General features: G+C 34.4%; 1 protein-coding gene across 6 annotated transcripts in view; it reads left to right on the top strand.

Moving 5' to 3' along the window:
• The window catches only part of THEMIS (thymocyte selection associated), a 227,920-nt gene that overhangs the window by 44,436 nt on the left and 161,500 nt on the right, over positions 1-21,984 (top strand). For 4 of the 6 annotated variants that reach the window (XR_014064340.1, XM_081526211.1, XM_081526210.1 and 1 more), the window contains exon 1: positions 557-748. The exons of the other annotated variants lie outside the window; for them this stretch is intronic. Coding sequence is in view for 2 of the 4 variants with exons in the window: in XM_081526211.1 (XP_081382337.1) it covers positions 658-748 (91 nt within the window). In the remaining 2 variants the exon portion in view is untranslated. Of the gene's footprint in view, positions 1-556; positions 749-21,984 lie in introns of those variants that run through there. 6 annotated transcript variants of the gene reach the window in all.

Here is a 21,984-nt window from a genome sequence, read left to right as displayed (position 1 = left end):
ACTTTCCTTTAATATTCAGCAAAATTTTTCATGTGGAAGAATAAAAAGGGGTTTCTGATCCTCCCCCTCCAGAGTATCAGATTTCTGAAAAGAGCTGACACAAAGCACTTTCGTAACCTAATTTTGTATAAAAGCCCTGAGAGTATGCAAATAAGGCACAGAGCCAAAATTTGGAAGTGAAGTGAAGAGATAAAGAATTGATATGGTGCCCTTTTTAAGATTATACTCTAGTCCTGAATTCCTGTTCTTTCCTGGTTGACAAGCCCCAAACAACTCTGACCTCAAACAACCTGGCCCCTGCTGAAGATGCACACCTGGACCAGCAACAGATGAACACAGCTACTTGCCAGTTCTCATTTTTTTGGCAGTATCTGTTCAGACATGCACACCACACGCCCATCCTGTTCTACTTCAGTGTTAGAAGGAAATGAAGCCACAATGAGAACTAAAAAGAGCTGTAACACCCTTTGTCCCCTGCCTGCCTCCTTCCTCCTTCTTCACTCCCCTCCCCACATAGAGTTACTCCACCCCAAGCAGGCTCCGGTGTGACATCCCTGATAAAGGAATGATGAGCTGGGACTGTAGCTGCAGACAAGGTCACTCAGAAGCCTAAAGCTTCTGTAAGTACCAGGTCTGCACAAGACCCAAGCCAGAGCAATGGCATTGTCACTGGAAGAATTCATCCACTCCCTTGACCTCAGGACCCTTCCCAGGGTCCTAGAAATCCAGTCAGGCTTCTATTTTGAAGGTAAGCACCTTCCTATCTCTTGATTGGCTAGAATATGCTCATAAAGAATATACTGTTAGGAATTTTAGTGCAAATTTTTTAAACAGAGAATATATGAGTTCTGTTAAAGGAAAGGTCATTATCAGAGAAAGTAATTGAGGAATTGTCGAGACTTAATAGTGTTGAAGAAGGGAGAAACTGGATAAGACTCTGGTGTGGATAGGGGCTAGGAATTGAGTGAAGCTTCTTGAACTTTTTGTAGGGCTTTAAATAGTTCAACATGGATTATTCCTGCCTTTCCTTTGAAATTGGTTGTAATTCAAGTGAAAAGTTATATGTATCTATGTTTCTAGAACATAAAATACAGTTTTGGGGGTTTTTTAAAAAACAACTGTTAAAAGCACAGCATTTAGGAAGAAAATTTCACCAAAATCTTAACCACTTCTAAATGTTGCTCATATCAATGCTTCTCTCCCTCTTTCTGTAGTGGTCTAACTTCTAATTTCTTTAATAATGACATTCATATTTAAAGGTATAGAGGTTAACATTTACTAAATACAAGATAATTTTTATAGAATCTATGTCAGAGTTCTAAAGTCAGAGTTCAACTAAGACTTGAATAAGTTAGTGTGCTTTGATGTAACTTACTGTATTACATCAGAAAAAGCATTAAGACTTACAACATATACAATAGATAACCTCAATTTTTTAAGTAGTGGTTTGAATATATGTAAGACAGAGTCATTTTCTGGGGAAATACATATTTCTGGTTCCAAGAGTGGTAGAATTGAGCCAATAGTACAATTAAGTCCAGAAAAAGTACTGGGAAGATAAAAAACTATTGGTAGGCAAATCTTTTCCATTTATAGACAAAATAATTTTTTAGATATTATATTATGAAATAAAAAAAAAGACTGATGAACGTCAGACCCAGTTCACACACACACCAGCACACACATGCACACCTGTGAATCTGTGCTCTAGAGCCTGGGAGCTGCAGCTACTGACCCCGGAGCGCTCGAGAGCCCGTGCTCCACAAGAGAAGCCACCACTGCGAGAAGCTCTTGCACCGCTTCTAGAGAGTAGCACCCACTCACTGCAACTAGAGAAAGCCCGCAGGCAGCAATGAAGACCCAGCACAGGCAAAAATAAATAAATAAAACAAAATCACTTTATAGGAGAGATTAAGTTAACCTCTTGAGGTAGTACAGAGTGACTTTCACTAAGACTGTACGATTTATAACAGAATAGAATGGGTGAACGTGGGCTTCCCAGGTGGCACAGTGGTAACGAATCCACCTGTGGTGTAGGAGATGTGGCAGACACAGGTTTGATGCCTGAGTCAGGAAGATCCCTTGGAATAGGAAATGGCAGCCCCCTCCAGTATGTCTACCTGCCCAATCCCATGGACAGAAAAACCTGGTGGACTACAGTCCATGGGGTCACAAAGAGTCGGATGTGACTGAGTGACTGAGCATACACACACAGGCAGTGAATTGGTGTAGGCAGCCGTCAGTTTTAGTATAGATCATTTTGTTTATTTTTTTTGTAAATTGATTATTTTGAAGCAGACCGTATTTTTCCATATATATAATATAGTAAAATGTCTCTTTGTTCCTCAGCTGTCCCCAAGTCATTTTTTTGTCTCATGGTTTGTGCTTTTAAGATTTCACATTAGAAAGTTCTTCCTCATGTTTGGTTTACAAAGATCTTTTCCTATGTTATTTTAAATCAGCTTTACAGCTTTATATTTCATATTTAAATTTTAAACGATGCCATGAAATGCAGAGGAATCCAATTTTAGTTTTTTGCATATAGTAACCGCAGTTTTCCAGCACCATTTACTAAGCTAGCTATCCTTTTCCCTCTGATTTATGTTGTTGTCTGTAAGTTACATGCTCATAACTGGGTTGGTTTGTCTCTTAAATATCTCTTCTGTTCGTTAGTCTGTGTTTTCTCAATTGTGTTCAAGCATTGTTTTTGTAACTATGGCTTTGGCATAAGCATAGTTCACATATAAACCAGTCTCCTTTATTCTAAGTTGATGTAGCTATACACAGACCTTTCAAACATGTCTTTAAATAAATCAATTGATTATTTTAAAAATCCAACTGGAATTTGTATTAGAGTGTGTTGATTTTATACATTAACTTGGGAAGAATTGACATTTTTACTTTAAGTTTTGCAAAAGAACATACTCTCTCCATGTGTTCAGACTATCTTCATCCTTTAATACTTTACTATTATGTTATACTTCACTTAAGAGAAAAAAGCATACATCTTGATGAATTTTCACAAATTAAATATATCCGTGTAACCACCAACATGGTCAAGAAATAGAAAATTACAAGTATTTTGGAAGTTACATCTTGTGCTCTTTCTCAGTCATTATCTACCATCTTCCCAAGAGGTAACCCTTATCAGACTTTTGCCCATTTGTGAACCTTATATTAATGAAACTTTATAATAGTATCCTTTTATGTTTAGCATATATGTTCAACATTATCTTTGTAAAATTAATCCATGCTGTTCTATATAGGCTATTCATTCCAGTGTGTGTAATATTCCAGCAGATGAATACATTGCAATTTATTTATCCATTCTGCTACTAATAGGCATTTGAAGTATTTCCAGTTTGAAGATGTCTGTTAACGTTGTCATGAATATTCTTATATATGTGTGTTCACACGTGTATAATATTCAATTGTGTATATAAATGAGTGGAATTGCCACATGACACAGGATGCATATGTTTAGTTTGGGTAGGTAATGGAAAACAAGTTTCTTAAGTAGTTATACCACTTTACCTTCTTGCCAGCAGAGCATGAGAGTTCTAATTAATCCATCTTCTTGATAACACTTGATATCAGTCTTTTTAAGATAACTGAGATTAATTTAGATATAATATCATATATTTTCAAGTGTACAAAATTATGATTCATTATTTGTACATATAGCAAAATGATCACCACTATAAATCTAGTTAACATTTATTACCACACATAATTACAGGGGTTTTTTTTGTGATGGGAACTTTTAAAATTTACTTTCTTAGTGACTTTCAGAGTCAGGTTCTCTCCTGAAAAGACAAGGATTTAATTTGTAAGTGATAAAGCATCAGTTTTTTAAAAATCTCCCTGATGATTAAAAATGAAGCCGAATTTGAAAACTAGTATTGTAAAACCAGTTCTCCCAATTTTTTTATTAGCAGTTCATTGGTTTATAGAGAAGTGACATGATTTTAAATGAAGTTTTCTTGTGAACCATGAACCTAGTTTATCTGTCTAGTTATATGAATAGATATCTTTTCACTTCCGTCAATAACGTTTAATAATTTTTATTTGTGAAGTTCTTACACTTCTATTTCAGATTTATTCTTAGTTACCTGATTGATTTTTAAAATTCCATTATAAGTGGTATCTTTTGAAGTTTTCATTTTTTCTTTGTGTGTTTGAATTCTAAGAATGTATCTTTAGATTATTTTAGATTTGTTATATACACCACATTTAAGTTTTCTGTAAATGTTGATAGGTTCTTATTCTTTCCAATGATTGTACTTTATTTTCCTTCAGTTAAAGTATTAGCTAGTGTTTCTATCAATAATATAATATCAAATAAGAATGATGATAAAGGCCCTTGTTTTACTCATCTCACAAGCACAGAGGGAAAGTTTTAATAATTTATCATTAAATATAATGCTTGCTTTAATTTAAAGAAGTTTCTAGTTTTCTACCAGTTTTTTAAGTCGTAAAGGTATGTTTACTTTATCAAATTTTTTTTACATTGATTTTTTTAAAATCTAAAGTCATTTATTTGTGGAATAAGATCAATTTGGTTATATATCATTGAATTCAGTTTATCAGTTTTAAAGAACTTTTGTATTTCTTTTAGGGTATGAAATTGGCTTATAGTTTTGATCTTGTATGACATCCTACCCAGGTTTTTGTATTGAGTTATGTTGAGCTTATAGAACTTAGGTAGAGTCTTTTTTTCTTCTTCTAAAAATATTATATAAATTAGATGTAATTTCTTATTTAAATATTTAGTAAAATTCCAAATAAAGCCATTCTGAGCTGGGATTTCTAATGTAGATATGTTTTTAATTATGACTTCAGTTTTTTAAATAGTATGGTCTTTCCATCCATTAGCATAGTTTATGTCTCATTAAAAAACAAACAAACCAAAAATTCATCTTTCTGATCATGTATTAGAATTTTTTTAAAAATATCTCCATAGAGATCCTGTGTATTCTAAAGCTATTTCCTAGAATGCAGACACATACACATGTTATATTGCTATATTTACTGATACCGTATTTCCTCTGTTCTCACTTATTACATTTCTCACTATGAAGTGGAAATGTAAGTACGTATTACTACGATACTGATGAACTTATTAATTCTAATAATTTATTTTTTATTTATCTGATTTTCCTAAATATTGATATCATTAGAAAATATCGAGTTGTGTCTCTTGCCTAATATGTTTTGCAACTGTTCACTTTTCCTTATCTTGATAGTATAGTCCAGAGCCTCCAGTACTGTGTTAAAAAATGAGAATTCTGAATCATAAAGAAAATGTGTTTAAAATTCCTTCATTAAGTACAATATTCTAGAACTGGTGTTTAGTTGTCACTAAATTAAGGAAGTTCCTATCTATTCCTTGCTTTCTAGGTGATTTGGTTTCTTTGGTATGCTAATGAAATTACCTGTAAAAGATTTTTCATATTGAAGAATCTTTTAATATAGTATTTATAATAATATGTATTAACATTTGAAATACAAAGTAGGAGTTTGATATATTTAAGGATTTTTGCATTTGATCATAATTGAAATGCGCTAATAGACTCATTTATAATTTTAGATTCAAGATAACACTAGCTTTCTAAAATGAACTACATAGATTTTGTTGTTTTCTTTTTTTTGAGGTATTTGAATAGAGAAATGGGCCTTAAACTCTTTAATTTGGTAGAATTCTCTTATAAGAATAACTTGATGTGAAATTTTTGGAAGGGAAATCAGAATTTGGTTTGGTAAAATCCTCTGTTGTTTTGCTTCTCTCCTTGATTTCTGACTCGATTATTTTCTCGTGTCCTTTGTTCTCTTGCTCCTTTTCTGGCTTCCTGGTATAAATCACAGTCATTTTAAAAACATTTCTTGCTTCTTGGTAAGTACGCTTAAACCTATATTTTTCTGTAGATATTTCTTTCTTTCCCATAAATTTTGCCTTGTAATATTTTCACTTTTACTCAGTTCTGAGTACATTTTTTTTCCTTTTAAATCCAATGGCTATTTATTTTCTGGTAATATAAAATTGTCTTTAGCTATTCTTTGCTTTTAATTACTAGTTTTATTGTATGTTGTTAGAGAACAATAGTCTATATTGTATTATATTACTGTTTCTTTGAAATTGATTCAGGCTTCCTTTATGACATGAAACATGTGAAACATTAAGTGAGTCTCAGCATGGACTAGCTTATATAAAGTGCAATAACACATTATCAGGCATTGTTCAAAAGGCTAGAATCATGGAAGGGAGTGGGGAAGCCCCTACCCCACTGGGGCTTATATTCCAGTGGCTGGAACAAATGACAAACAAGCAACAGATTTGATACATACACAAGTACCATGAAGAACTAAATAAGTAGAGAGCAAAGCAAGAAGAGGAGATGATCTTTTGCTAGGGCAATCAGGGCAGATAGCTCTGCTGAGATGATATTTGAGCAGAGGCCAGAATAAACTGAGGAAATGAGTCTTGCATATTTCTGGAAGAACATTTCTGCTGAGGACAGAGCAAGTGCAAACCATATAACAGATCTCTTCATCTAATTAAGAAGCAAAAAGGAGATGAGTGAGGATAAAGCAGAGCAATTGAGGGGAAACTTAGTGGAAATGAGGCTGAGGACATGGGGATGCACAAATTTTGTAAGCCTTAAAAGCCATGTAATACATAATTTGCTACAGAGTGGGGCTGGGGAAGTGGGTGGGGACCAGTAAGATAAAATGATCAGTGAAGTTCTCTCTAAAGAGCTGGTTTAGTAGCAGAGACCTGAATGCTGAGAAGGAATCAGACAAGAAAATATCCTGGAGGTGAGTGTTCCAAACAGAGTGAACAGCTAGACCAAAAGGGGCTTAGTCTGGTTGAAGAAGAGAAAAATATCCCTGTACCTCGAACATATAAGACAAAATAGAGAGGAAAGTCATATGAGAAAGAGATTTAAGCAATGGGCAAGATCATTTCAAATTTAGATTTTATAACTGGTAATGACCAATTCGCAGCAGGAGATTGACAGGACTTGATCACCATTTTAGGTGGGACTGCACAGGCTTTTGCAGTGCAAAACTGGGTTGAGACACTTTAGGACTGTGTGATAATACAGAAGAAAGTTCATGTTACTTTGATTAAGTTGGAAGAGAAATGACCAATTTACTATGTGCTTTGGAGGTAGAAATGTCAGGACTTGCTAATAGATTTGATATGGGTGTGAGGTAGGAGAAGACTAAATGATGCATGGGAGGACTTTGACCTAAACCATCAGATAGATGTTGGTACCTTTGACAGAGTTGTGAAGACCTTGGCAGGGTACAGGTTTGATGGAGAAAGCAAAAGCTCTGTTTTGGACATGCTAAATCTGTTATTCATCCAAATGGAAATTTCAAGTAGACAATTGAAAAAAATAAATTTTGACCACAGATTGAAATAATGACTGGAATGCACCAGTTCAGTTCAGTCGCTCAGTTGTGTCCGACTCTTTGCTACCCCATGAATTGCAGCACGCCAGGCCTCCCTGTCCATAACCAACTCCCAAAATTTACCCAAACCCACGTCCATTGAGTTAGTGATGCCATCCAACCATCTCATCCTTTGTCATCCCCTTCTCCTCCTGCCCCCAGTCTTTCCCAGCATCAGGGTCTTTTCCAATGAGTCAACTCTTCACATGAGGTGGCCAAAGTATTGGAGTTTCAGCTTCAACATCAGTCCTTCCAATGAACATCCAGGGCTGATCTTCTTTAGGATGGACTAGTTGGATCTTCTTGCAGTCCAAGGGACTCTCAAGAGTCTTCTCCAACACCACAGTTCAAAAGCATCAATTCTTTGGGGCTCAGCTTTCTTTATAGTCCAACTCTCACATCCATACATGACTACTAGAAAAACCATACCCTTGACTAGATGGACCTTTGTTGGCAAAGTAATGTCTCTACTTTTTAATATGCTATCTAGGTTGGTCATAACTTTCCTTCCAAGGAGTAAGCGTTTTTTAATTTCATGGCTGCAATCACCATCTGCAGTGATTTTGGAGCTCCCCCAAAAATAAAGTCTGACGCTGTTTCCACTGTTTCCCCATCCATTTCCCATGAAGTGATGGGACCAGATGCCATGATCTTAGTTTTCTGAATGTTGAGCTTTAAGCCAACTTTTTCACTCTCCTCTCTCACTTTCATCAAGAGGCTCTTTAGTTCTTCTTCACTTTCTGCCATAAGGGTGGTGTCATCTGCATATCTGAGGTTATCGATATTTCTCCTGGCAATCTTGGTTCCAGCTTGTGCTTCATCCAGCCCAGCGTTTCTCATGTTGTACTCTGCATATAAGTTAAATAAGCAGGGTGACCATATACAGCCTTGACGTACTCCTTCTCCTGTTTGGAATCAGTCTGTTGTTCCATGTCCAGTTCTGACTGTTGCTTCTTGACCTGCATACAGGTTTCTCAAGAGGCAGGTCAGGTGGTCTGGTATTCCCATCTCTTTCAGAATTTTCCACAGTTTATCGTGATCCACACAGTCAAAGGCTTTGGCATAGTCAATAAAGCAGAAATAGATGTTTTTCTGTAACACTCTTTCTTTTTCGATGATCCAGCAGATGTTGGCATCCATGAGCTAATTGATCAGGACTTTATTCAATCACAAACCTTGTAGGCTAAAAACAAAAAAAAATGAGCACATACCTTAAAATATAAAGTTCTTTATTGATATTTATGGTAATTCTAAAGCATACATAGTAATAAAAATTGTAAGAGGATAAAGATGAAATTAATAATGTTTTAAACAATTTATTAATAATAAGCCCATTTTTATTTCATAAAAGTTAAATTATTATAATATATTAACTATTATTGAACATTATTGAAAGTATTAAATATTTCTGTTATAGAATACTTCAGTATTTGGAAAAATGTTGATTTAATATCATGTGATAGGGTGATTCAAAGACATAACTGTAATGTATTTATTTCAGTGCTTGTTTTAAATAATAGCCCTTAAAGATACCTTGTAAAGGTCCAGTATATAGCATCTGTACACCATATAAAATGTACATTTAAGGAAGATTTATCATTAATGTTGGTGGCCATCAATCCATATGTGAAATAATCTTCTTCATAAATCTGATTTTGGCAGTTTCTTTAGACAACAATTGTACATAGCTGATGACAAGTTCGTACTAGACATAGAAGTGTCACTCTGTCATTTTCTTCTTGATAGGTTCTGCAATTTTCAATTCTGAAATGTCTTTGTAGGCATCTTACAAAGTTATTGTCTATTTTGTGGAGAGTTGAAATTGTATTATAATAATTCTTTACTTGTTCTGTATAAAATCCATTATATGGAAGTATTGCAAGATAATGAATGAATGAAGACAATTGTTTTAATTCATATTTTTGGAAATCTGAAACTGTCTCAATATATTGTGGACTATACATGTCATGTGACCATCTGGTATAGGAATAAATTAAATTTTTTATAATTAAATACTGCTGCTGCTGCTGCTGCTAAGTCACTTCAGTCGTGTCCGACTCTGTGCGACCCCATAGACGGCAGCCCACCAGGCTCTGCTGTCCCTGGGATTCTCCAGGCAAGAATACTGGAGTGGGTTGCCATTTCCTTCTCCAGTGCATGAAAGGGAAAAGTGAAAGTGAAGTCGCTCAGTCGTGTCCGACTCTTAGCGACCCCATGGACTGTAGCCTACCAGGCTCCTCCATCCATGGGATTTTCCAGGCAAGAGTACTGGAGTGGGGTGCCATATCCTTTATACTAATAGAGTTTAAAATTAAATTTTAGAAAACCTTTAGAGTAAACATTAGTATAGTTTAATTTTATTTTTTATATAAGAATTAATACAAATTGAAGCTCTAATATTTTCTTCTTTTATCTCCCTTCTCATAATAATAATTATCATAGATTTTTCTCTTTAAATTTTGAGTACATCATAGAATTGGACTTCCTGACTCTTTTGTGACCATAGGACATGGGACTTGCATTAGCCAATGTAATGAGAGCAGAAGTAAGGTGTATCATTTTGAACAGATGCTTTAAGAACCAGTTCATAATTTAACATATTTTATCCTGGTAGATCATGTCAAAATGAAGCCTTCAACAGTCTGGATCTCTAAGTAACTATAATTATTAGAGACCCTGCCCTCACTCATTTGAATTGGACACATAGTAAAATGAGAAATATACCTTTATTATTTAAATCTCTGAGAATTTGAAGTTGTTTGTTATCTCAGCATATGTGTGTGTGTGTGCATGCTCATGTACATGTGCACACACGCATGCGCTCATTCATGTCCAACTCTTTGTGACCCTATGGACTGTAGCCCACCAGTCTCCTCTGTCCATGGGATTTTCTTTGCGAGAATACTGGGGCGGGTTGCCATTTCCTCCTCTAGGGGATCTTCCTTACCCAGGTATCAAACCCACATTTCTGGTGTCTCCTGAATTGGCAGATGGATTCTTTACCACTGAGCCACCTGGGAAGCCCTATTTCAACATAATACTTTCTTACCGACACAAGTTATATTCATTATGATTAGAACTGCATTTATTACCAACTAAAAAAAACTAGATATTAGACAAACTCTGGAGAGAGTCATACAATCCCAGGAAAGTTAGTTGATAATAATGTTACCACATATTTATGGAAAAGTGAGTTCTTCGCTCTGTATTCAGGAATTATTTGTTGCTTGACTATTCTGCATATTGCTAATATTACCATTTATCATTGATTACTTCATATATGTAACCAGTTTGATATTGACTTAAAATTTTGGCAAAAACAAAGTTTGTTTGTATTACAATCTTGCTCAATTAACTGGATGTTGAAGAAATGGTTTTTCTCTATAAAAATAATATGTGCACATGGCTAGAAAATTGGAAAATGTAGAAGCATAAATATTCAATAATTTCATCAAATATGAAGAAATATGATTAACATTTTGATGTATTCTAATTTTTATAAAAGTATGAGTTAACTTTTAAAAGGAGAAAAATTTATGCCAATTTTTCCCCCATGCTTTATCCAGAATATCACCACTTACTGTGACCTCCATCTACCCCCTTGGTGGGTTCAAATCATCATAACATATTGCCAAGATTATCAAAATAGCCACCTACTTGGTCTCCCTATTTCTCATTCACTCTTGAAGTCTATTCTCATAGCATCCAGAGTCATGCTTGTAAGTGGTATGTCAGATTATGCTGCTTCTCTGTTAAAAAATCTCCAGTGGCTCTCCCAGTTTTTCTCAAAATAAGGACCTTCCAAATGGGTAATAGGCTTTTATTTTTCCTCTCTTTACTCTCATTATTGCTCTGACTTTATTGTTTACAAATCTTTTCCTTCTAACCCCATTGACCTCCTCACTGTTCCTCAAACTTGAGGATATGCTCCTGCCTTAAAACTGGCTCCCACTTTTTCCTTGAGTCGGCAAGCTCTTCAACCAGATGTCAACTTGTGAGGCTTATCTGACCACTTTATTTATTACTGCAAAATTTTTGTTCCCTCTTCCCTATATTTCTATACTCACTATTAAATTCTTCATTGTTTTTTTTTTATCAAAACACTACCTTCTTCTTATATATCATGTAGGTTATTATTTATTGTTTATTTTTGTATCTTTTCCCATTAGATTCTCCTTACAGTTTGAATGAGGTATTAATTTTTTAAACCATAAAATTCATCCCTTATGGGTATACAATTCAATTATTTTTAGTAAATTTATAGAGTTGTGCAACCACCACCAATGTTAGACCATTTCCATCACCCCAAAGAAGTCCCTTGAGCTATTTGCCAATCATTATTGCTTACATTTCCAGCCCCAAGCAACCACTGCCCTCCTTTCTGTCTATAAATTTGCCTTTCCTATACATTTCATATAAAATAAATCATACAGTATGTAGTGCTTTGAAACTTAACATTTTACTTAGCTTAATATTTTTAAGGTTCATCTATGTTGTAGCATATATTACTATTCTGGTGTGTTTTTTGTTGCTAAATAGTTTTTTGTGTATGGATATACCACATTTTGTTTATTCAATATCAAAGGCCATTTGTATTATCTCCCTTTTGGAGATAATATGAATAATGTACCATTTTAATTTCCCATTTACAATGAATTTGGATTCCAGTCTCTCCAAATCCTTGCTAAAACTTGTGTATCTTTTGTTTTATAGTCAATAGTATCTCACTGTAGTTTTAATTTCACTTCCTTAATGATAAGTGATGTTGAGCATTTTTGCCTGTGCTTAGTAGAAATTTATTTGCCTTTTTTTGAAATAACATCTCTTCAATATTTTTGGCCTTTGTCTTTTATTATTGAGCTGTAAGACTTATCTCTGTATTTTGGATATTTGATTTGCAAATATTTTCAGATATATAATTGAAAATATTTTCTTCTGTTCTATGGCTTGTCTTCATTTCCATAATATTATCTTTTGAAACAAAAAGATTTTAAATTTATATAGTCAAGATGTGTCATACATTTTTTATCATGTCACCTAACTCAAAGTTACAAAAATTTCCTCCTATTTTGTGTTGGGGGTCCACCAGATCACTCCTGGTCTTGCTGATTTTCTAGAAATACAGAACCCAGAGAAGCTGTTAAAATGAGTTATGGTTTACCACAGGGAACAAATAAAAACTAAAGCCAGTAAAGAAAAAGGCATATATATAGCAGGGTCTATGAGAAAACAAATCGCCAGTTATCCTCTCCCAGTGAAGATACATGGATAATGTTTAATTCTCCTAGCAATGATGTGTCACAATAAGGACAAATTATTTCCAATTAGGGAAGCTCATCTGTGCCTTTGTATCCAAGATTTTTATTGGAGCATTTATACAAGCGTGGAGGATTTGTGTGACTGACTTCAGCTACTGGGTCTCCAGACCCTCTAGAGGTCAAGTGGTGCTGTACGGTCCAGGACCCCAAATGAACCGTAAAGGGCACTCACCATAAATCACATTGTTAGCATAAACTATCTGGTGTGGCCCAAGATCCCAAATACACAAAAACACTCTTATCTGACAGGATATTCCGAGGGCTTAGATGTTTTCTCTCCAGAGCCAGTTAAGGAGTAGTCCTTTCTTTGATATGTGCAGGGTTTGAGCACCCTAAGTAATAGTTAACCCATTACTGCACAGTTTTATTTTTTTATACACAAGTTTTACCTCTTATCTCTAGGTCTAAGATCCATTTGCATTAGCTAGAATTTTCTAAAGCCTTAATTCCAAGTAATTTAAGAATTAATCAACTCTCTACACAGTTATGAAGCATGCTGGGGATGACTCAGGTACAACAAGCTCTCTCTAGCTGAGAGAGGTGAGGGAGTTAACCAAACAGATATCTGGTGAATGGCTTTCCAAGTAGCGAGAATATCTTTAGTGAAGCATTATGGTGAGAGTGTGCTGGTGTATTTCAGAAAAAGTGAGAAACCACTAAGGCTAGAAGGAGGAGGAGAGTGAACAGAAATAATATCAGAGGGGAAATGGTGCAGAACCATATGTAGTCCTTTTGAATATTATAAGAGTTTTACTCTTAGAATTGGGAACTTGGAGGTACCAATCTAAATTAGCAAAAGCAACTAAAACAATGCAAGAACTCTTCTTATCACTTTGAATATAGATTCTATTAGCCATTTCTTCTGTTTATGAAAATGAATATTGATGAAAGCATACATACATTTGCAGAAGTGAGAGCATAGTTTTGCTTAAATAAGCCTATAAATATAATGTTCAAAAGTGTTTCTTATAGCAATTTTTAAATACCATGAAAATGTTTTCCCTCTTGGGAAAAGTAAGATTTGAAAGAGGTAAGATTTTTAAATATTGTGTTTTGAATATATTAAATATCATATTTCTTTTTCCTGCCAAAATATGTTAAAATTATGGAAATTAGTCCTTAAATTGTATCTGCTTCCCTGCATTTCTTCTCTCTATCCTTCCTTCTACAAAATGAATAGAGTATGATTCTTGTTCTTAAGGACTCTTTAGGCCAGTAAAAGAAGATAGATTTTTAAAAAATCAATACATGTGCTATATTGTGAAATGTATTTTAATAAACTGTTTTGAGAACACTGAGAATTTACGACCCAAAAAGCTTACCAAAAGGTGATGATATTTTTCTGCAGCCCATATAGAAAATGAGCAAGCAAATAAGAAAATTTCAGAATGAGAAAAAAAATGTTTAGATCATTATACAAGTTTGAAAATTCAAAATATGATCCAAGAACAGCTCAGAGGATAATAGGTGATCAGGTAATTTGTGGCCATATTTTAAGTGGCTTCTGAGCTATAATAAGGATATTGAATTTATGCTGTAATCAATAGTAACTTATAAAAGGATATTATTTTTATATCTGATTATAAAAGTAAATCATGTTGATTGTAAATTTGAAAATTATAGAAAAAGCTAAAGAATTTCTGAGATTTTAAGCCAAAAAAAATATCTCAGATGAGTAGATTAGACATCTATTCCAGTAGAGGTTTACTAGATGGATATGAGACAAACAGCAAGGAGCTAATAGCAGCTACAAATAGAAAAGACAGGATCTGTGGTCTTTTGGGGTCAAACATTCTGAACTTCACAGTTTATGAGCTGTGAGCAAGAGCGAGGAGGTGATGACAGATCAGAGGTTTCTGGACTAAGGAAACATGGTGGGTGATAAAAATATTACTTGAAAGACTTGCCACAAGAGCAGCAGTTGTTTTGGAGATGGAGGCATGATTCAGTTAATTCCAATGAGCATGAGCTCCTGTAGGACATTCAGATGCAGATGAACGTTAGCCCACCAAAAATGTATGTCTGAAGTAAAAAGAGTAGTAGGCTTCCCAGATTTAATATATCAGAATTGTAAGTGGGTGAAAGAAGCCTTGTTATTTCAGGATTGCCCTTTAGTGCATGCGGCAGGTCCGAAATTTGTGGATCTCAAAGAGCAACGTGAAAAGTATGGATAGAGGAGGAGTTGGTCAAGCCAACAAAGAATAAAGGAAAAAAAGTCTCTGTTGAAGGAGAAATAGGAGAAAGTGGGCTGGTTTGTCAATCAAAATAAATGAACATAAAGCATTAGAATGAAAGTGTCAGAGATAACATTTGCTATCAGCACATAGTTTATGATAGATTATTGACTATGATAGCTCTATATACTGAAGGATTATTATGGAATGGGTATCTTGTATATAGATTTGGGTGTGTAAGCATATGTAATGCATGTATAAATGTATTTTGCATATGTATGTCTAGACATGAATATATGTGAATATATCTAGTATAACACATAATTAAATAATACTTTATGCTCATCTATACACAAATTTTGTACATGTATGCATATATATTTAATCTTATTAAATTTTTTATATTTATAAGTATATTTAATCCTTGGTGTTATCTACTGAAATTATTATTATTATTTTCATTTTCAAGTCATCTATTTGCCCCAGAGATAAAACTTGTAGTGAAGTTTATTCTTGCTCTTTCTACCTGAAGAGTTTATGATATTCTGTAGTGAATCCTATCTTTATAAAATCGTCAACATTTTTAGAAATTTTATAACTAGTTACTGTTTGACTATACAATTGGGTTACAAACAAACACAAGAAATAGCTTGTATTAGGTACACATTTATTTTGTCTTTTAGGGCTTCCTCGGTGGCTCAGTGGTAAAGAACCTTCCTATCAGTGGGGGAGACAAGAGATGTGGGTTCGATCTGTGGGTTGGAAAGATACCCTTCGAGTGGCCAGGGCATCTCACTCCAGTATTCTTGCCTGGAGAATCCCATGGTCAGAGGAGCCTAGCAGGCTACTGTTCATGGGATCACAAAGAGTCGGACATGACTGAAGTGACTTAGTACACATAAGCACGCACATTCTACTACTGATGACAATTTCAATTTAATAAGTATGATGTTAAAAACTAACTTGAACTGGTTAAATGCATTGAATAATGATACAGTGAATTATGTACTATATGAACATGACTTTTATTAATTTGACACATGTATGAATTCATATGGCAAAAAATTGTGCCTATTTTAATACCAACATAATTCTTTTATGGCTAATTGACTTTAACTTTTTTAAGGTTTAATTTAATCAGCTAGGGATATGGTAGTAAAATCAGGGAAAATTTGAAAATTATAGCATTGTATTCACTTGTGTTTATTCATATTTCATAAGTTTTAAATATTAGGGCAAAAGAAAACTTTCTTTTCACTTTTTAATATGAATTCACAATATTGGTATTGGTTCATGCAGACTCAAGAGAAATAAAATTGTTTAAAGGCTAATGAAATATGTCCTGTCACATATTTAAAAAGTAATTTCAGTTAAATGAAAACAGAGCACCAGTATTTCTCTACATGAGCTTTATTTATAATAATGTATTAAAGATGAACATTACATTTCTAAAGTAGAATTTTCTAAATATTTACAACATATTCTGTTGAGCTTCACAAGTTTAAAACTGCTCTTGATTCAGGAAGACCTAAGTTCGCAGACAGTGAAAGTTGAACACTTTCAATATCTAAGCTTTACAATTCCGTAAAACTTATTATATCCCAATATTTGAAATTGACAATATGACTAATTAAACAAATATAAATTTGCTCTATTTGTGTCAGTGTCATATAGTTGGACACTAAAATGACTATCAGAATAGAATTTGGCAAACCTAAGCATTCAGTTTTATTTGAAAAATGTTGATTTGGTAATATGCAAAATTTACATTCGTTAAAGCACAATATTATTTGAAATGATGTTAAATGTTTTCCTATAAAAACCTTGGAATAATTTTTTATCCAAGGCTTAACACTTCAGCTACTGTATATCTTGACTCTTAGATTGGTTCTAGGCCATACACTACAGATCAATGAATTACCCTTTTAGTGTAATTAAACATTGCATTTAAAAAAATAAAATCAAAATATTTGAAAATATAAAAGAATTTTTAAAGTGTGTGGCATTTTTGTGTTTGTGCTTGAATGGAACACATTTTTTTCCTAAAACTTAGCTCAGGCAGAACTTATTTTAGGAAAAAGTCCTAAAATAGGAACATTAAAAGCAAGCAAAAGAAGCTCAGGTAAGAATAATATCAGTTGTTTTATTTTCAGAAGCTATAGAGGAGAATAACTGCCAGGAAGATTTTTGTGTTGTTTAAATTAAGTGGAAATGTCCCAAAATGTGGGCATTTTTATACAATGGTACACATTGTTCACATCTATTGAAGAATATTCATACTTTAAAAGTTCAACTTATTTGTTAAGTGCCAAGCTATGCAATATAAAGATGAAAAAAATGGAAAGCTAGCATATATTTTCACATATACTTGTATAGAGACTATTCATATGCTTCCTTCATTTTATAAGTATAAAGAAGTGACTAAGCAATAAATTAAGTAAAAATTGTGTTTTTTATTGGCTTCTAAGTTTTCAAATACTGTGAAATGGACATTTTGTTTAGGGTTATTAATTACCAAATTCCTTTGAATAAGCACAAGTTATTCATCAATTATTTAACATTGAAAAACATTTTCTAAAGAAAATGAAAAAGCTTTGGCCTTATGTATAGTAGTTTATACTTTTGAATACTATGATACCAGCAAATTTTTTTAGGCCTGGCTAAATAACTGGAGAGTAAGCACTGAGAATGGGAGAAAAGGTAATTTCAAATAAGGTGTTAAAAATTCTAAAAAATTATTTTTAGAAATGTCTATCTTTGATGCAATATTTAAGGTCTGAATTTTAAAAACTGCACTGTAATTGGGGCATCTACTTTGTTTTGCTTCTAAAAAATATTTGAAACCATTGTACCTTTTTAAAGCACATTTTAGCAAAAGCCATAAGATGAAATTTACTTAAATGAAACAAAATTTTTCACATGAAATAATATTGTTAAATGGCAAGGACATTATTTGAAAATTTTGTTGTTATTTTAATGAAAAATAATTTATTAGGAAATTGGGAAGGTTTTCACTAATCTATGTAATGAAATTAATTTTCTGATTTTCTGTTTTACTCTAGGTTAGAAGGGTTGGTTTAGTGATTCAGCACTTAATGTCAGTTAAGGAAAGAACACCTGCCCCACGAACGATGTGTAAATTCTAACCACAGACCAAAAGACATTTTTTTTTTACTTCTTTATTGACATCAGGAAAAGCCTAAAACATATTTAAAATATTTTTTCTCAGAACTTGTGAAATCAAATCTTGAGTTTTTAATTCACTGTTCATTATCAGAGGCCACTCTGATTTTGAATATTAGTAACATAGTTACTGATTTAAATATATCCCAATTTAACTATAGTGTATGTATTTATTCCAGTAATTTAAGAAAAAAAGAGCAATCATTTAGCATGTTCAGAGAGATTATAGAAACTTGACAGTAATGAAAATTTGAATTTGTTTTAGAACAGACACAGGCTAGACCTTCCTCCACTTTCCCTCCCTACCTGCCTCCCTTGCATTCTCCTTTGCACTTCAGTCAGATGAGACTGGATACATTTACTGATACTCTTGGACAGCAGTGTACTTGGAATAGTAGTTCTATGCTGCAGTAAAACAGGAAGAGGGGCGGGCATATAAAATGAAACCCACTGCGATCAAGATTTTCACTCAAAGAAAGGACAGATAATAAAAAGGATAATAATAGCGATGACACCTGAAAAAATTCCAGGTCGACTGTACACAAATTGCATGCTTAAAAAAAAAATCAAGATTAGGAGGTGTCTGTGACCCTAGTGACCCGGGCTGTGAGCTGGCACCGGGGTGGGTGTAAATCAGGGCTGCCAGAGAAGGGATAATGCGTGCACAGCTCCTGTTGATAGGTAGGAAAAAATGCCGAGATGTAGCCAGCCTGGAGAGGGAGGGTTGTAAATCCTGAAATACAAGCTTAGCAGAGGGCAGCTCCGGGTTTGAAAAGGCAGCAGCAGGCTGTGGTTGCGATGCTGCCGCCCCACTCCAGTGGCCTCGGCCTGGTCTCTCTCAGTGCATCAGAGTTGCAACAGCAGAAGCAGCTGCTGACAGCCTCAAGGATCCAATTTTTTTTTTTTTATCTCACTTAACCCTGCTTTCTTGTAATTTGTCCATTTAAAACAAACAAAAGTAATTTTCTTCATTTCTAGTAAATCTACTCTTTTTAGAATAAGACAGTATTCCAAATCAACAAAATTAACCTCCTCCTTTTACATGGGCAGAGACTTGTCCACAAAGTCTTTGTGCAATTATTTCATCCACTGATTATTAGTGAAAAGAGGAAGAAAACTTTCTTTTTCCAATAACAGGATCAACAATTATCTTTCTTAATGGTACTTAACAAAGGAAAACAAATAAATGTTTAAATAAATCTCCAAGAATATCCATTTATTCAGCTAATACTCTGAATGACTGGTAATACCTGACAGTATGCTGGATTTGCAGTAACAAAGCTCATTAAATCGCCATAGCCCTCCCTAAGAAGTCAAGACTCCTCATGAAGATAGACATAACAGCTACAGAAGTGTGTCCTGTCCAGCTCTACACTAACAAATGCTTACAATTATATGATCACTCCTGGATTGGCATATGATGGAGTTTTGGTCAACTGCTGATTAGAACATTGGAATTTTCTGATGATATACCTAAGGAAACGTTTTTGGTATAGAAATAACATTATTTTGAAGAAGACTTTTTAAAATAAGGCATTGAGTGAACTACTTCTTATTGCAACACACTTTAAATGAGTGCTTTAAACCACTAAAGATATAAGGAAGTATGGAATTTTTTATTTCTGCTGTTAAGAACATTCTCTTCTTACTTGGAACAATAAGGCTTTCCTTTATCAGTTCTCATTAAAAATTTGACAGTGACATTGTCTACTGATAGATGCCATTCACCTGACAGGTGACCTGCAACACTGTATTTTTACTGTTGGGCTCCATGCTAGTTGGTTTTCTAATTCAGATTTCTTTTGAAAAGAAAACAGAATTATTCAAGGGAGTATCATGTTTTAAAAACCCACAAGCTCAATGCTCAGCAAAATTTAGCAGCTCTCATTTGTTGAAATAAGCCCATGGTGTTATTAATTTCATTCTATTTATTAAGAGTGCGTGTGCTCGGTTACTCAGTCACGTCTGACTTTTTGCTGCCCCATGGACTGTAGCCTGCCAGGCTCCTCTATCCGTGGGATTTCCCAGGCAAGAATGCTAGAGTGGGTTGCCATTTCCTCCACCAGGGGATCTTCCTGACCCAAGAATCGAACCTGGGTCTCCTTCATTGGCAGGTTACCAATGCACCACCTGGGAATCCCACTTATTAAGAGTAACTGATACAAAAAGTTCATGCCAAACTTTCTGGAGAAAATGATTTTAGTTTCAAACTCACCAAGAATTGATGTCATCATCATTCACCTTTACTAGGTTATTTTTTGTAGATGTTGGTAGCCTTCAGTCCTTGGAAGCATATGATCTCATAAAATGAAATTTTATCAAATGTAGAATGTATTTTCAAACAGACGTCAAAATACATATATGACCTGTGTGTCGGCTTGATGTAGTCTAAATATTTGTCTTTTTAAATACTCTGACAGCACCTTCCATGAAAGGCTCATTAGAGACTTCTGTAGCAATATTCCAGCTATCTTTCTGGTTAGATGACAAAGCTGCTTTGGCAAACCAGGATTGTGAAGCCCAGGACCTATATTGGGCTCACTTAATTCTATCCCTTTGCAAGAACAGGAGTGTCTGTGTTACATTTGAGACTAATTTTGAACACCACTCATTTTTGGCTCAGATGATAAAGCATCCACCTGCAATGCAGGATACCTGGGTTCAATTCCTGGGTCAGGAAGATCCTCTGGAGAAGGAAATGGCTACCACTCCAGTATTCTTGCCTAGAGAATTCCATGTACAGGGGAGCCTGGTGGGCTACAGTCCATGGGGTGGCAAAGAGTCAAACACAAACTGAGTGACTAACACTTTCACTACCAATAAAGCCATCTTTATACTAATATCCATCATTCTAATTTAAAAAACTGTGTTAATAGGAGATAAATGTAGACAACACTTGTGATAGTTGTTTTGAGAGTATGAGCTTCTGATTAATTTTTTGGGGGGGTTAACTAGTGTATACTTGGGTTCTATATTTCTGATTAGTGAACTTCAAATACAGACATTTTTTTATCCCTTACCCAGAACTATAGGTTAAACATATTGGATGCATACATGTGTATTTGATTGTCTGTGCTAAAGTATATTAAGTAATAACATTAAATATTTGTCTTTGCACATGTCCCAGATACTCTCTTCTTGCTCTCAGTGGAGGAGATCTATCTAAAGTTGCTTGTATCTTGTTTTCATTCTTGTAGTTTTAACTAACTCCCAAATTTGTATCATTTCCCAGATTGACATATGTACTGATTTTCTTTTACTTTTTTTCATGATTTGTAACAATATCTCTCAAACCTAAGTAAAGTTTGGAATGTACTAGGGAACTTTAAAAAAAAAAAAAAAAACATATTCCTGGATTCTACCCTGGAAAATCTGATTTATAATTTTTGGAGTAAGCCCTAGAATCTGTATTTTAGAGTGTTCCCCAATTAATTCTGGTGCAGCCTGCTGCCAAACAGTTGTTCAAGAGGAACTAGATAGGACTATCTCTACTTAAGTATGACAATTTGATGGCAGAAAAATATATTAGGAACTGAGCATGGTGTTTCTTTTCCAGTTTTTCCACATTTTAATACACCTGCTTTGTCTTAGTGCCCCAGCATCGTGGTCTGGAAGTCCCTTTGGCCACATTGTTCTGTCTTTGTTTCACCAGTTTGTGGAGGGCCATTTCAGTATTCGTGGCTGCCAGTCTATTCTGGCTCGCCTCACTGAATACTTAATGGCACCTGGTAACTTCTCCTTGCCTCTCCTGTCTTGCTCTTGCTCCTAAGAGCAAGCAGCTCTTAGGAGAACTTTCTTAGAAACATAGCAATATATTGCCTACAGTTCAAATCCACTCTTCGTATGTTCTC

The sequence above is a fragment of the Giraffa tippelskirchi genome, chromosome 9, assembly GCF_054371585.1.
Source record: "Giraffa tippelskirchi isolate mGirTip1 chromosome 9, T2T-mGirTip1v1.2.pri, whole genome shotgun sequence".
NCBI lineage: Eukaryota > Metazoa > Chordata > Mammalia > Artiodactyla > Giraffidae > Giraffa > Giraffa tippelskirchi.
Note: the sequence above shows the minus strand (reverse complement) of the source record. Positions and strands in the feature narration are given on the sequence as shown.